This window comes from Paralichthys olivaceus, chromosome 13 (assembly GCF_024713975.1).
Source record: "Paralichthys olivaceus isolate ysfri-2021 chromosome 13, ASM2471397v2, whole genome shotgun sequence".
NCBI classification, from domain to species: Eukaryota; Metazoa; Chordata; class Actinopteri; order Pleuronectiformes; family Paralichthyidae; genus Paralichthys; species Paralichthys olivaceus.
This window is the reverse complement of record NC_091105.1, coordinates 15,899,188-15,914,494: the sequence shown is the minus strand read 5'-3', so window position 1 is coordinate 15,914,494 and position 15,307 is coordinate 15,899,188. Positions and strand designations below refer to the sequence as shown.

At 38.4% G+C, this 15,307-nt stretch overlaps 1 protein-coding gene across 8 annotated transcripts in view; it reads right to left on the bottom strand.

Annotated features, from left to right (window-relative positions):
• The window catches only part of adcy2a (adenylate cyclase 2a), a 58,115-nt gene that overhangs the window by 19,492 nt on the left and 23,316 nt on the right, over nucleotides 1-15,307 (bottom strand). For all 8 annotated transcript variants that reach the window (XR_011245797.1, XM_069536580.1, XM_069536583.1 and 5 more), the window contains 6 exons: nucleotides 5,252-5,401; nucleotides 1,715-1,863; nucleotides 1,467-1,578; nucleotides 855-982; nucleotides 295-453; nucleotides 47-179 (listed from right to left, as the gene is read on the bottom strand). Coding sequence is in view for 7 of the 8 variants with exons in the window: in XM_069536580.1 (XP_069392681.1) it covers nucleotides 47-179; nucleotides 295-453; nucleotides 855-982; nucleotides 1,467-1,578; nucleotides 1,715-1,863; nucleotides 5,252-5,401 (831 nt within the window). In the remaining variant the exon portion in view is untranslated. The remainder of the gene's footprint in view (nucleotides 1-46; nucleotides 180-294; nucleotides 454-854; nucleotides 983-1,466; nucleotides 1,579-1,714; nucleotides 1,864-5,251; nucleotides 5,402-15,307) is intronic.

The window sequence follows — 15,307 nt, the reverse complement described above, 5'->3', positions numbered from 1 at the left end:
AGGTCCAATGTTTATTTTGTTCAATGTGTTGGGAGTGCTTTGGAACCTTTGGGTTTATGACTAAATAAGTGATGACTCCATGTTCCTTTAGGTAGGGGTCCCTTTCCTGTCCATCCCCATCTTCCACTTTATAGGAACCATTTAGGTGCTCCAGTGTAACTGAAGTGATGTGGACTCGTCTGGAACAAACCGATCAACAAATTATTTCCTTATGAAAATTAAATGTTGCTCTGTTTATAACCTTCAAAATTGAGGGACAGTTTACCAATATAATAAAGATGTATGTGTACTCACCCTGGAACACCTCCTGCCTCCATGTGATTGGCCAACGTCACATCATGTGACCAAACATCGTACTGCCACTTCTGAAGTCCAATCACACCACACAGGACATTCCCTGAGTGCACACCAACACGCATGTTGATGTCAACCCCTGTGGCATCTCTCACTTTCCTGTCATACGCCAAAAATAGACTTATTAATATGTAGTAATGTAAGTGAGCAAATGTTTCACTCTATGACCTTTATGGTTTATGCAAAGAAAAAACAGTGGGAAGAAAAACAGGTCACCAAGTTAAAAAAGTGCAGTGGCATTTTCAACAGTCACTTTATGAGCTCATTCATGCTGAATGTTAGACATGTATACGGGAACAGACCGAGCCTTCTGTCCATACTACTAATTTTGTGTGTATTTGTGCACATTGCGCCCGATTATTTGAGTCAAAGGTCTAACATTACTACGGTAAACTTGAGGGATACTTTAGCCTCGACATGTGGTTGAGTAACTGAGAAGCAAGCATTTCAAAAACACGGCTGTCCTGCTTTAGCAGCACTCTTATGTAAGTGGCACTTACTTGATGGCCTCGCACATGTCCAGACCCATTTTCACGCAGTTCTTAGCGTGGTTTGGTAAAGACTCTGGCAGCCCGGACACACAGTAGTAACAGTCGCCGAGGATTTTGATCCGCATACATTCATTCTCCTGGTATTTACAAAGGTGGAATACAGTTTCAGGTTCGAATTCAGGTTTTTTACATTCAATGTGCTTTGTATTGTAGCTATACTGAATTATCCTCTATTAACCATTTCTGTGAGTGAAAAAAATTATATATTATATGACTCAAGCTGTTGCTCCATGAGCTCATATGAAAACCTGATGAATCATGTTTACCACTTTATACTTTTTGTTAAGATATTCTTGCTACAAACTATTTTATTACCCACACTGCAAATCTCAGTGTAAAGTTTAATTATCCATGTTTGATCAGGTGTTTACAGAAATAACACAAATCCATCAGGATAAAAGTGAGACACATCACAAACATCTCTCTATGTGATTATCTCAAAACAAGAGAAAACAACAAGTACGACATAAGATATTAGTAATTGTTAAGCAAAAAAATAAAAAAATTTAGCATGTTAAAAACGTGTTGGTTAGTGACAGGGTTTGATAATGTAATGTTTACCTTTGCAATTTGATCGAATTTGCCAAACAACTCATTCAGCATGTGCACCAGCTCTCCAGGTGAACAGTCACTGGCCAGCCGCGTGAAACCCACGATATCAGCATACAGTATACTACAAGTGAAAAAATATAGTTTTATTGCAAAAACTATCATACTTCCATGTGTAACTGTACGACATTAGTCCTCATATGAAAATCTGAACATGACGGTACTGCTCGGTCACATAAATACAAATAAATACCACATGCCTGACATTCGTGTGCCTCTGCACATAAAGGTTGTGAAAATTGTTTGTGTTCTCCATCTGGCCAAAGTTTGGGCCCTTCAGTCTCTGGATGATCTCAGCTTTCATCACACGGGCAATGTGAGCTGGCAGCAGTGACAACAGGAGACGCTCCTAATGACAACGACACAAAAAGAAAAGCAGAGGCAGAACGGGGGTGTTCAGAAGAACCAATGAAAATAAATTAATCTGCTTATTTCAATCAATAATTATCTACAATGAAATGTTTCACATGTCATTTCTAGTTAGCAACCACAGATCCTCAACACTTAGCTAACTACTAATTTGCTTTAGCTTCTTCTTTCTCAGGGACTAATTTCTGCGCTCTGCCAGTGGCATGACCGAAATTAACCGGGATTAAAAGTAGAACAAATCTTTCACTTAATTATCAAAACAAGCTTTCAGTTCCAACATTTGGACATTTATAATATGTAATCAGCATATAATGATCAAAGACTCTGACCCGACACTGAAATGACTAACTGATATTTAATTTAATTTTGTCCTAATAAATTCTGAAGTATAACTTTTGATGACAGCAGGCAGATGAAAAGATGTTACCATTATGTCACCAGTCTCCATTAAAAAAATCAACTCCTTAGTAAAGTTAGTCAAGCACCACATAGTGTCAGTTTCCTTCCTGTTCCTCAAAATAATGATCAATTAAATTTCTTTTGGGACTGTTCATTATTTTTTTGGTGTGACCAGAAGTCAGACTCAGCCCTTACTTTTTTACTAAGTGGTAGCTTAACCATTTCTCTGTGGTTACTGTTGGTTTTACTCTAAGACAACCAGCGCAGTAATTAGCAATTAAAACTTCTCTTTGGGTAAGGAGAGGTTCAAGATTGGAGAATACACTTAAGCAAATGTCGCCTCCAACTTGACTTGTTTTCTGCCTCATTGATCAGAGGGCTCAGAGGGTTCGTTCGCTCTCGGTGGAGAAGTCCACAGTGGCTCCTAACAAACTCTGCCTCGACTTTCAGTTTATGATGAATTTGCATAGTCCTCTTCAGAACACTAGTACTGAAAATGTATGCACTCAGTGTACTGCAGGCACTCTGGATAAAAGCAAGACGCATATATAGTATGAGTGCACGGAGTGCTCGGGAGAAATGCGGCTCTGCACTGCTCCAAACATCTGTCGTAGGCAATAGCAGCACTCCGGGGCTACTGGAAAACCCAAGGCATTTTTGGCTTCACTCACAGAACTTGAAACAGAACAAATGGGATTCAACACAGGGATAACCAGCTCCACTCCACACCTAGGCTGTTACCAAGACTAGTGGTGCAGTAGTAGTCAAAACCTTGCTCATTTCTCACAGGACACTATGCTGCAGTGAAGTAGCAGCATTAAATTCAATTCATTGCACTAACCTGTTCTCCTTTTACACATAGCACGTGAAAAAAGCAAAAACACACAGACACAGACAAAAAGTCTCAGGTCCTCTTCAAGTTTTTCATGGGATAGCGAAATGTAGGTTGCAAAGACATGTGTTGGATGGTACGAGGGAATATTAGGGCCACTTAAGAAAAGAGAAATTTAGAGAGTTTGAGAATAAATTCAAGTTGCAAGAATCAAGTAATAAAAATAGAAGAAAAAGAGTCAATATTACAAGAATAGCATTGTTATTTCACAAGGATGAAGTCATAATACAATGAGAAAAAAGTTGAAAGTTACATGAATAAAGTTATAAATTTAGACTATATCATTTTAGACAGGAGGAGCCGGTCCCTTGAGTAAAATTGAAAAAAGCATCTTATTATGTTAAGCTAGTTGAGGTTTCACGAATCAAGAAATCCTTTGGCCCATCAGTTGAGACTTTTAAAAGATCACGCAAGAAAGAAAGAAACATAGACTTGGAGGAAATTGCTTCTTTTGGGAGGAGGAAATGTTTGGTGGTGGTCGACTGCAGGGATATGGATGGATAATGAGAAGGAATCCGACCGACGTGAAAAAACAAGTAGATTCAGTGCAACAGTAACTACAAAATATGTTACATTCTATTCCTCAGTTGTCTATAGAAGGGAAAAGGAAATACAACTTGTCTCCTCTAGTCATGTAATAATGAGACACATCACTTTTATGTTTTTGTCAAAGTCTTATCTCCAGTTTCCAACAATATATTTTACAAATGCTTCATGGTCCTTTTTTATCTGTCAATAAGGTTTAATCTCATGCAATTGCATAGAACTGTTTTGATGACCAATAAACATTATAATGCTGCACAGGACAAACTTAAACATTATTACTGCAGTAAGACACGCTGAGGGCTCCAGGGATCTGACATTATCAGCACACTAACTGAGGTCATCAACAATTACCACATTTTGTAAAACAAAACCCCCGAAACCAATTCTTTGGGGACTCCGTCTTCTCTCAATGCACAAGAATCAGGCACTAACAGTTACATGCAGAGCTCAGAGATTTTCGTTAAAATCCTTTAGGCACATGAGCAGAAAAACAGCCTGAATGTTTAACACCATTAATGGTGTGAGACACATACTGATGACACTAAAAATGGTTTGGAAGTTTCAGTGAAGATGATTTTGGTTAAGTCAGCAGTTTTACTCAAGGGCAGCATTAAAAGGCTCATGAAAAATATATCCCCACAGAAAGAGAAAACATTTTTGGGATCAACATCAGTTATTTTGCTCTGAGTTTGATATGGTGTTATACCCCAAGTAGTTACTGTGCTTATTTGCCACCTGTCAAACTCAAGGCCTACGGGCCACTTCCAGCCCTTGGTACAATTATATCATGATAAAACATATGTCTATCTTAACTGGCTCACTGGTAAATAGGATACACACTGTAAAAAAAAAAAGAAGCTCCATAGCCGAGCCACTGTGTGCAACGCCCGGCTAGACACACACGGAGTGGGCGAGCGTTCCTCTCCACTCGCAGAGTGAGATCCAGGCGGCGTGCACAGGCTCCATGGGCCGAGCCATGCTGTGCAATTCCTGGCTAGACGCACACGGAACGAGCGCTCCTCCTGCCCCTTCAGGTTCACATGCTTTTCTCTGTGATGAAGATGAACAGTAAACCCAGACAGGAGTCATCTCCCTGAATGACACCATCACTCCATCTTGAGGGTTTCCACAGCACAGAACCTAACTCCAAACATAAAGAACTGGCAGCCAAGAAAAGATGCCAAACATCTGGCTCTGGCTGAATGTAGCCAACCTAAAAATGTTTTCTTTTTGCACCTTATCCAATACCCTGTCTATCCTGTTTAATAAATGTTGACTCTGTTTGGCCCTCGACGTAGTCCCAGTTTTTAACTTTGGCCCTCTCTGTGACTGAGTTTGAAATCCCCCCTTACAGTCATTGTCGTCATCATAATCATACATTATACATGGTTTATATGATCCATTCCTCATTCATGCTCGTCATCACTATAATGCTCCCTGTAATCAAAGCACTATCACCACCTTCATCCAAAACTACAACATAAACTCACTGCCTAACTCCCTAACCCTTAAGACTTATTGATCACCTTACCTGTTGTCTCTTCTCAAACTCCAGTTTTATTGGGGACTTGATGCAGTTGCAGGTGTCCTGATAAGTTTGTTTGAGTGCCAACTCCATGAGATGCTTGTGGTACGCCCCAGCCATGTTTCCACACAAGAAAATTATGATATTGGCCAAAATCTGCACAGGAACAGAGGACAGACAAAAATAGTGTTAGATAAATACCGCACAACAAATATATTAATGGAGGGTAAACCTGGTAACCTGGCATTTTTAAGAAAGAGCAGAAACAAAGCTATAAAAGGAAATTCATTCAACATTAGTATGTGTTTATGTATTTTCTGTTGTATTGTACATTTTTGTAAACTGTACCTACTGCACTGATCAAGAGCCTGGCCATAAACATATAGCTGCTGTCTTATATTCCGACCTGCTTAATAAAATCATACATGCAGAAATAACTGTAAAATAATTAATTTAGGGACACATTTGCACATCCGACTTTCAACTTCACACCTGTAAAGTTTCATGACAGCATTTTACATAGTTGTGATGTTATCGCAGAAAAACAAAAACACCTGCTTTAGTAACAAAAACCAGCTGTTACAGACTTTTGCCATGTTACAATCACACCACAAACACACACAGTTGCAGCTGATATTAAGATCCATTTTATATTAAGAATCATATACAACATGAAAGTAGAAAACGATTTACTGCATTTAAACATGGAAAAAGCACAATGGCCTATTATGGCCATCATAGCTCCAATTAAATAAATTAGGGAGCTGTGGGGAGTGGGGCGAATATTGTAACATTTTATTGATGACAAAAATCTATAGTCTCTGAAATGGTTTACATGAAAAAAAACACAACTATACAGGAAAATACTGAAATATTGTCTCAGATTGAAGTCAGAACTTTTGTGCATTAGTATCTAAAACAAGGATATCACTGGTTACATCTACAGGCAATTCAAATGGAGATTTGTGACTTTCTGTGAGTAACATTTATTTCCTTCAGCTTCAGGATCACCTCATGTTTACCCGTTTGTCGGGTCAACTCTCTGCCTGCCACGTTCGCCATGTGGTGCACCTCTCCATTACCAGCTCATCTCCACTGGTCTCAAGCTTCACTTAACCCCCTGGCTCCATCAGTCTGCAAACCGTCTTACTTCTTTGCCCTGGATGTTTTCCTGCACAACACCTTATCTCACCAAAACTATATTATCCTTGTGTGGCATTGTACCAAGATAAGAAATAATGTGTTTTTTCCCAACCAAAAAACTAACCACAGGGTTATCTCCCATCTGTACAATCTAAAAAGCTTACACAACAAAAGGACAGACAATGAATAGCAAGATATCAGGGTGTTTCATGGAAAGAATTTTGAAGGAAAAAATGTTGTTCGATATTCACTTCCCCCTTGAAAGCACACAATAATAATGGTAATCTTCAGTGTCAAAAGTCAAAACATTATTCAAAACATATTTGTGAAGCAATTCAAACCATCTTCAATACACATAAGATTTCAAAGGCTGTATCTCACCAGAGGCAAATTGCTTTAACATATACGTGCCCATTATGCTCTTTGGGTTGTTCCGTTTCCTTTACTGTCATATATATTCTTTGAACAAGTAATCATGAAGACCTAAAGGAGTTCTCTTCCATAAATTACACTGCCAGCTTTTTTCCCCACAGAGCGTCTACATCACCAAGTAGCATGGAACACGACCACCAACCGGCTATCCATTCATTATCTGTACCATTTTATCCTTTGAGGTTCACGGGGGGGACTTGAGCCATATATTGGCCCTACCCCTACCTCTAGTTTTCCAGGGTCATCTAGCCCCTTAAAATGGAGTCACAAGGGCAGTGGTTGAAATCTTCCCCTACAAATCGGGACAGCCTTTCAAGAAGCCATTACATCATCAGCAGTCGTTGCGACACGTCATCAGTAGTCCATGCAGATCTTAAATAAATAAAAATTAAATTTTAAAACTGAAGAGCTCTGATGATGAGGAGCAGTTGAGTTTAGTAACATTGCTGCTAATCGCTGGTTAAATCAAGTGCATTGTTTATCTTAAAGGAGGGGATGCGACATGAAATTATGGGATTATCATGCAAAAAAAAGATCATTAGAATGTCAACACACCAGCGCGGTTGCGATCTTATTTTTTTTAAGGTTGTTGTGAAAAAATGACCATAATACATTGAAATGATATTAAACTAAGATATTACAATCATTATCATAGTTTTTAAATCCTCATTTATGGAGAAAATACTACATTTGTGGTTCTCTCTCCCAGTTTGCCCGTGACTCGCAAGGCATTCTTGGTACCCCTTTGTTTCAAGTGAGGGTCCGTTTAGAGGGATGTAAAGCCCTGAGCCTTAGCCCTACCCCTCCATCCCAACAGGTATTGGGAGAGAGATTCATAAACAAAACAGCTTTCATTTCATTTTCTCGTGACTCAGTTATTTAAAAGGAAACGCTGATGACCTCAGAGATAAATAAATACAGTAGAATGGTAAGTAAAGGGAATTAGATGTGTGTGACCCCTCTACTGCCCCCACTCAGGTGTTTATTACCTAAAAATGGCATTGTGTATTCCCTGCGCCAGCTTTACTGTGGCTTGATCAGATTTACCTCTACCCTGCTGATGGAGCAAAAAGAGAAAGGCAACAAATAAACAGTGGCTAATTATGTACCCACACCTCTCGTCAACATCCATGCTCTCTAATGAGCTCAGGTTCACTGCACAAAGGGAGACCTGTCTGTTCTCTAATTAGTGGGATTACAGCAAGTACCACACCCCACTACAGGCTCCATTTGACCGAGGCACGACTTATAAGATGATGCTGCTGTTAATGATGCCCACATTTGTGAAAGGATCACTGATGATATAGATCAATAACAATACCACAATAAATCCAAAGTGATTATCGTTATTGTAATAAGTGATTAGCCGACGTTTCCTGACTCATTGTTCTACACAGAGACGATATCCTCCAATGATGATGCTTAAGGATAAGCAACCAAACAAAGTCTTCAATATACCCACAGAGTGAAAATTGCAATCTGTGATAAATTCAGTCTATTGGGTTTATTTTCAATTCAGAACAGTGCTTTATCTCACCCACGCTCCATGTATCCCACATGGTGTCCGTTAGAGGAACTGTTATGTGATGTGGCCCAGTAAAGACAGGTGAATGTATAAAGACCCAGGAGGGCTTATGGCACTGAGCTCAAAATTTTAGCAATTTAAAGCAAACAGACAATTTAATGGTTCTCTCCCATCGCTTTTTTTTTTTATTATATTTTTTTCGCCCCCTCCTTTATGTAGTCATACACCCATTCACTCGTGTGCCTGCCTTGTCTGATTCTTACCAATTTCCTTTTCCCTCACAGTCTCTGTCTTTCCTTCTAGCATAATGGTGACCTCACTGTGATCAGACAATTGCTCATTCTTTTTTGACATTCATGTGCCCAAAAGATTTACATTATATAACAAGGGTAATCAGCCTATGACTTTCTGCACAAAGAGCAATCATTTTCATTTCATTTTCACTCACAAAATGTATGATGGGAATTGCCTACTTTATGAGGTTTTCGTATTCCTATGAGTCAATTGTCAGGAGACTGAGAGTACTACAAGAGCCATTATACATTGATTTAATTGATTTAATGGTAGTGGTTCTTTCTTTCAACACTGTAAAGCCATTTAGTCTATCTAGTCTGGAATGGCAAGCCAGATCTGTACATATGCAATAATCACATATGGTTGTAAATGTTTTTGCGACCATATAGTGACATTGTCAACACGTTCATCATGGTGTGGAGCCACGGTATCAAGGTCCTGCCAATAACACACTCTTAACCCAGACAGTTTTAGCTGTGATTCATGATGTTTAATGCTGTTTTTATAGCATTTAATAACTCAAAGTTGATCAAGCCTTTTTTCTTACTTTACTCCATGTCCCATCCACTAACATGGAAGAGGCGTGGTTTATGGCCTATACTGCAGCGAGCCACCAGGGGGCAATCAAGAGGATTTGGCTTTACTTATGGAAGGTTGTAATGTTGTCCATAACCTTGTGTTCTTGTTTTAATTGATGCCAATTGTTGTTTTTGTGTTGTTGATTGTTTTATGATTGTCTTTATTCATGTTGCTTTTTTATTGGTGAGCCAAAGACAATACTCAACTTTTGTGGTTCAGATACACATTCTGTTCCAAATTTATATCAGATGAAAGTATTATTGACTGTGAATACACCAGCAATATACCTGTCACTCCTTTATATTTGAGAAAAGCAAACATGAGAGCAGAAGCCATGTGCATGAGTGGGGCTCGAGCTTACTCTATCAATGTTCACATCCATTCACTAGTATTTGGAAAAGACACATAATTTGAGTTTTGTTGTGTTTTTTTCAAAATTGAAGGCATCGTGACCATTTTCTTTTCAATAGAAAGCAAGCACATTCAGATGGGGCCTTTGTTGGCTGCTTTACTGAAAAGGTTTTCATTAGCTCATACATTGTACGAAATATTTTAGGCCACATTTAAGAAAAGCATAAATATAACAAATCTATTTGAATATGTTCTGAAGAAGCCCTCATGCAGGGGGTCATAAAATAACACCTTGTATCATCTGCAGGCAGAACTGAGACAAAATACAGTACTTGTTAATGGTTGCTTCCACATATCAAGTAACATTCAGTTGAATCTGTGTGCTACCTCATTAGCTGACGTCTGTTTGACAAGACACTGACAGCTATCAGACAACCTGAAAGGTCAGCTGTGTGAATCAGCCCGTAGCGCTCACTGATACACAATGCAGGAGGTTCAGGTGACACGGCCTCCTGTGCTTTCAGCCGTGCTGGTGAATCCTGGATTTATCTAAATCAGAGAGCTCAACTCTATGTAGCTATTTTGGCTATTATTATACTCCCAAAGGTAAAGGAAGACATATATGTAAGATCAGTGCAAAAGTGAGTCTTGTTTTAATAACCTGTTGGCAGTGACATCTGGCACATGTGCTTACATGATCCCACAGAAATTACAGAACACCAGTAACTTTTCTATGTGGAAATATACAATATTACTAAGAGAGAAACTTGTCACTTCATCAAGGGAAAACAAACTACACCATCCCTAAGAGAAACATGACATGAAAATCTAAGAAACCCAAATCCTTGGTGACATACAATATAAACATACAGTGTAATTGCTCCGCGCTCCATTTTAAAATAGTCAGCAAAGAATAGTTAATGAAGCCCTACTTCCCCTCAAACAGGGAATACATGTAATATGCAACAGCTGCTACTTCTGAGAGTCCATGTGACGTACTATAAGCTAAAGCTGAAATAAGAGAGCTAGTGCAATGGTGAATTATTGATGATTTGGCACTCAACAATTAATAACAAAGAACACAATTTAAGGCTATTTTCAGTCTGAAAATAGAGGAGGTTGTGATGTAAGAACACTGTGGGCAACTAATACAACGAGGTAATCAGAGCACTTAGTTTAATGTCGGTTTGGATAAAATCAGGAAAGAACTCCAAGTTTTTACATGTACATTCATTAAATTGTGATTGACTTTTAAATAAGGGATCTTAAGAGTATTTAATGTTCTAAAGCAGAGCTGTGTAGAAATACTAAAAAACTAAATATAGTATAGTGAATTGGCCGATCATTCTATCATTCTAAGTAGCAAAAGTAATTATGCAGCCATGCATCCCTGTTTGAAACTCTATGCAGGAAATTTGTTATTTTTTTTAAAACATAAATCTGGACCCAACAGAGGGTTTCACCTCTTCAATAAATCAGCTGGTTCATTAAGATTCCAAAGAGACAGCACTGTCAAGTTTAATGGACTTGACAAAGTGAAGATATCAGCATGATTCCTTAATGCACACGAAGGAACAGGAGTGAGGACATGTAATGCCTGAAACTGACAAATCTCAGGAAGGTCAGACAAATGGACAGAATATTTTAACTAATGAAGTTAACTAGTTAACCTAATTAACTTAGATGCTAAACCTCTGATCAACTGTCAAGCCTACATATACCCAGTTACACCATCAAGCTGTGTTTGGCTCAGATTCTTTGACCCAGCCTTTCCCTTACATTTATCCATTGTACCACATCCTTTCATCCATCTTCTTTAACCATACCCACATCCTCTTTTCCCTCCCTACCTCATCCCTTCTAATTCAGTTTGGTGCATACTCCTTGCATGTCTTGTTCTTGGTACTGTGTAAGTGCATTCATACACAATATGAGTATTAGTTAATGTGTGAGAGCCTGTGAATATGCACAATGTTCACGCTTCAACGTTTTGAAGAAATAGTTAGATATTTTGGGAAACTTATTTTCCAGCTAAGAATATTGATAGCATATATATATAGGCCCACAGTCACTTTCTTATTTACTTTAGACGTATCTATACTTTAAGTCGACTGCATAACCTTTTGCATATTAATTCAAAGTGACATTGCTACAAGTCAAAGCAATTTACTTTTGTGCTCTGAACAAATTACAGCATTAGGAAAAGTATCTATTCAGTGTCCAGCCAGAGGTAATTATTCAACAAGGCCAAAGAAGTCAGACAGTGTAATTAAGTCAAAAAGCATGTTAGCCAATTTGCCATCTGATTGAACAGCTTGTTTGAGTGCTACTGAGTCACCTTGGTAAATTCTATATAGAAAGCTGGTGAGGTTTTTATGGCTGCTGTTCAGTAGTCACACTCTGACACTTCAGCCTCCCAGGCAACCGACCTCCTCGCTCTTATCTGAAAAGAAGGGCTTAAGCCTCAGCTTGTCCCCACACAAAAGACTGGACAGACATTGTCATGTGGCCAACGAAACACAGGCGGAGGAAGAGGCATGGATTCACTTTCTTGATCTGATACAGATATTCCCACAGAAGAGAGCAAAAATACAGAAGGCACACACAGACGGAAACGCACGTCGCAGGGCTATAAAATACTGGGGACAACCAACTGTCTGACAGTACAGGTAATTTTGTAATACAGTAATAAAAACTTTGGCAAATTGAATAACTGGTAATTAATATACTTTATCACAATGATGCAAAAATCATATTGTACAAAAATCCAATATTGACATAGTTGTCCACAGTGACCTAATTAAAACAGTGATATTAAATGGATTTTAAGTGTGAATAAAAACAATAAGACAAAATCCTGAGGAAAAATTGTATCGCCTGAAGCTACTTTTCAAGTGTAAAAGCACATAACGCAAATGGTAGACAACACATAACATATGCATGATATGCCTTATTGCTCATATTCTCGCTGTACATGCTCCCATTAGGAAACCTTAATGGGATATCTTATCATTCCTATGCTGATGACACCCAAATATACTTGTCCTTCAAGCCAGACAACATTAGCCGCGTGAGTGTCCTAACAGAGTGCCTATCCGCCCTTAAGGGAATGGATTATCTTTGGTCCCGACCAGGTAGACCCCTATCATTTCTCAGTCCCCTGGCAGCCAATATTCAAACAACAGCTAAAAATGTAATGCCACATTCGATCCCCATCTAAACTTCAAAACACATGTTAATCAAATCATTAAATCTTGCTACTTCCATCTACAAAAAATGTCTAAAATCAAATCGGTTCTATCCCTTGCTGATTTAGAAAAGGTAATACATACCTTTGTTTTCTTCGCCTGGATTATTGCAACGCCCTGTATACATGCCTCAGCCAAACCCTGGTAACTCGTTTGCACTCGTTTCAGAACGTATTTTAACAAAGAGGCTCGAGGCTCTGGAACTCCCTGCTGGATGAGATTAGACTTGCAAACAATACCGATCTTTAAATCACTGCTCAAAACTTATTTTTACAGGAAAGCATTTCTAACATGAGACTTTCATCACAATAGTCAGACTTATAGAGTTCACGTATGATGTTCTTGAGCTCTCTCTCCGCTCTCCTGACCCCATCACCCCATCTCTCTCTGTCAGATTTACCTTGAGCCTCTCTCAACGTTATTGTGATTATTGGGCTGAAACACTTGATGACACCAAGGTACAATTGAAGATATTATTTCATTACAACAACCAGTCTTAAATAGCTGATGGTTAAACTGCTTCGTGGCCCAAAAAATTTAACTGCATTGAAAACCTTTTATTATGATTTATTCTTCTTCTAGCCATGGATTTTATAATTTTTCCTGTGAAGCCCTTTGTAACTTTGTTTAAATAAGTGCTATACAACATAAAAGTATCACCATTTTCCAGTTCCAAGTCAACACACAGTGGTTTCCGATCTAATCTGGTCAATAACAGAGTGGGAATTCAAGATCAATTTCAGCAACATAAAATGATTAGTGGTGAATTGTTATCATTAGTGGTGAGTCAGGATCATTTCTATCATAGTATCATAGGGTCCTATGTCTCAGACCCTGACAAAGATAAAGCTTTTAGAGTTGAAGACATTACTAAATAATGTCCATTAATGTCTTATCTCTATTTTGTGTCGAAGTGCTAGTGTGAGAAATTGTTAAAGCTACAATGGATACAGTATTAGGACGTGTTAATAGAAATATTCGATCTAAGTTGGATCTATGATTTAATTTTCTGATTGTTTCTAAAACCAAAACATTAAACTCAACAAGGATTACTGAACTCTAGAGATCTTAAGAGTATGTGAAATAAAAACTGAAAAGGTTAAAAAGAACTTTTAGTTCGACATGGACAGGTTAACAGGTTTGTTTTTAGAGACTCACTGTAGCTGACACAAGGTTGAATTAGCTTTGTCCAGAGCTTCAAATTGTAACCCATGACCTTATCAAGGAAATTGAGCTTTAAGTAAAATACAGGACTCACTCCCCTAAACCAAGCACATTATCAGGACTGTGCTTAGATCTCATGATACAAACTGCAAATTAATTTGCTGAAGAAGGCTGAAGGATAATATTGTTGAAATTTCTGGAAAAATCTTCATAAGATCCTGAGTTTACAGTACTTGATCATTGGGGCCATAAACAATTCTGATTCCAACCTCTGTAGAGAGAGGTCTACCTAGATGAGCCAAAAACCTTTGCATTATTTAGATCTGATCCCCCGAGCTCCTGATGACAAACGCTAACCCAGCAACCCACGTCTACAAGTAGTGAAGTGAGTAGGCATCAGGTTATAGGTTCGATATTGACCTGAAAGAAGAAGAAGCCACTGGAAATGCTGCTGTTTCCATGGCACAGTAAATGCACTTCCATGTGTTACAGAATACAATGAGAGTTATACAGCACCATCAGTAACAGGCACGAAAATAAAAAGACAAAAGACCTTAAATCACTTCATAATTATACCTTAGAAACCTATATAGAAGTAAGGTCTACCATCATCACTTGAAAACATTAACTTTTGCTGTGATAACAAATAAAACAGAGAGCTCAGACTTGGCTTAGTTTGTGTTTACTAGAAGCCATTTGGTCCCTTGGCCATTTCACATGTGGCGCTGGCACGCCAGCTTGACTGCCGATTGAGCAACAATCTGTCTCTTCCCACAATGTGTTTGTAACACAGCACTGTCTGTTTATAAAAAATATGAGGAATACTTTCGTATGTCACTGTTCCTCAATAATAAAAAACAGCCACTAAAACAGAAGAATAGGCAGCACATGGAATTAAAAGAGTTCACACCCTTTATGTCAGTTCAGTTGCATTAAAAGACGATGTGCCTATACGAAATGTCACATACTGTTTATATCTAGTATGCTTAAGAGTGTAGGTCTAACAAAACCAGAATAATATAAGCAGTATGTTCTTTTAGAAGCCCAGATATATGAAAGCAAGGACATGACAATATTTATTTTTTGGCCTTTGCAATATAAATCTGATACAAATAATTATGTGAATAAGATACCTTCCTAATTCCCACTCATGTATGTTTCTTCTGGTACTTTTGATTAGTGTCTGCTTTCTTCTACAATTTAAATACCTGGAGCACACAGTGTTTAAAAGTTCTTGGCTGGCATTGGTTATTCTGAGCATCTTGGGGAACTTGTCATAGATCCTGTGTGGACACCATGATGTTGAGCTCAGGGTCTGTGGGGACC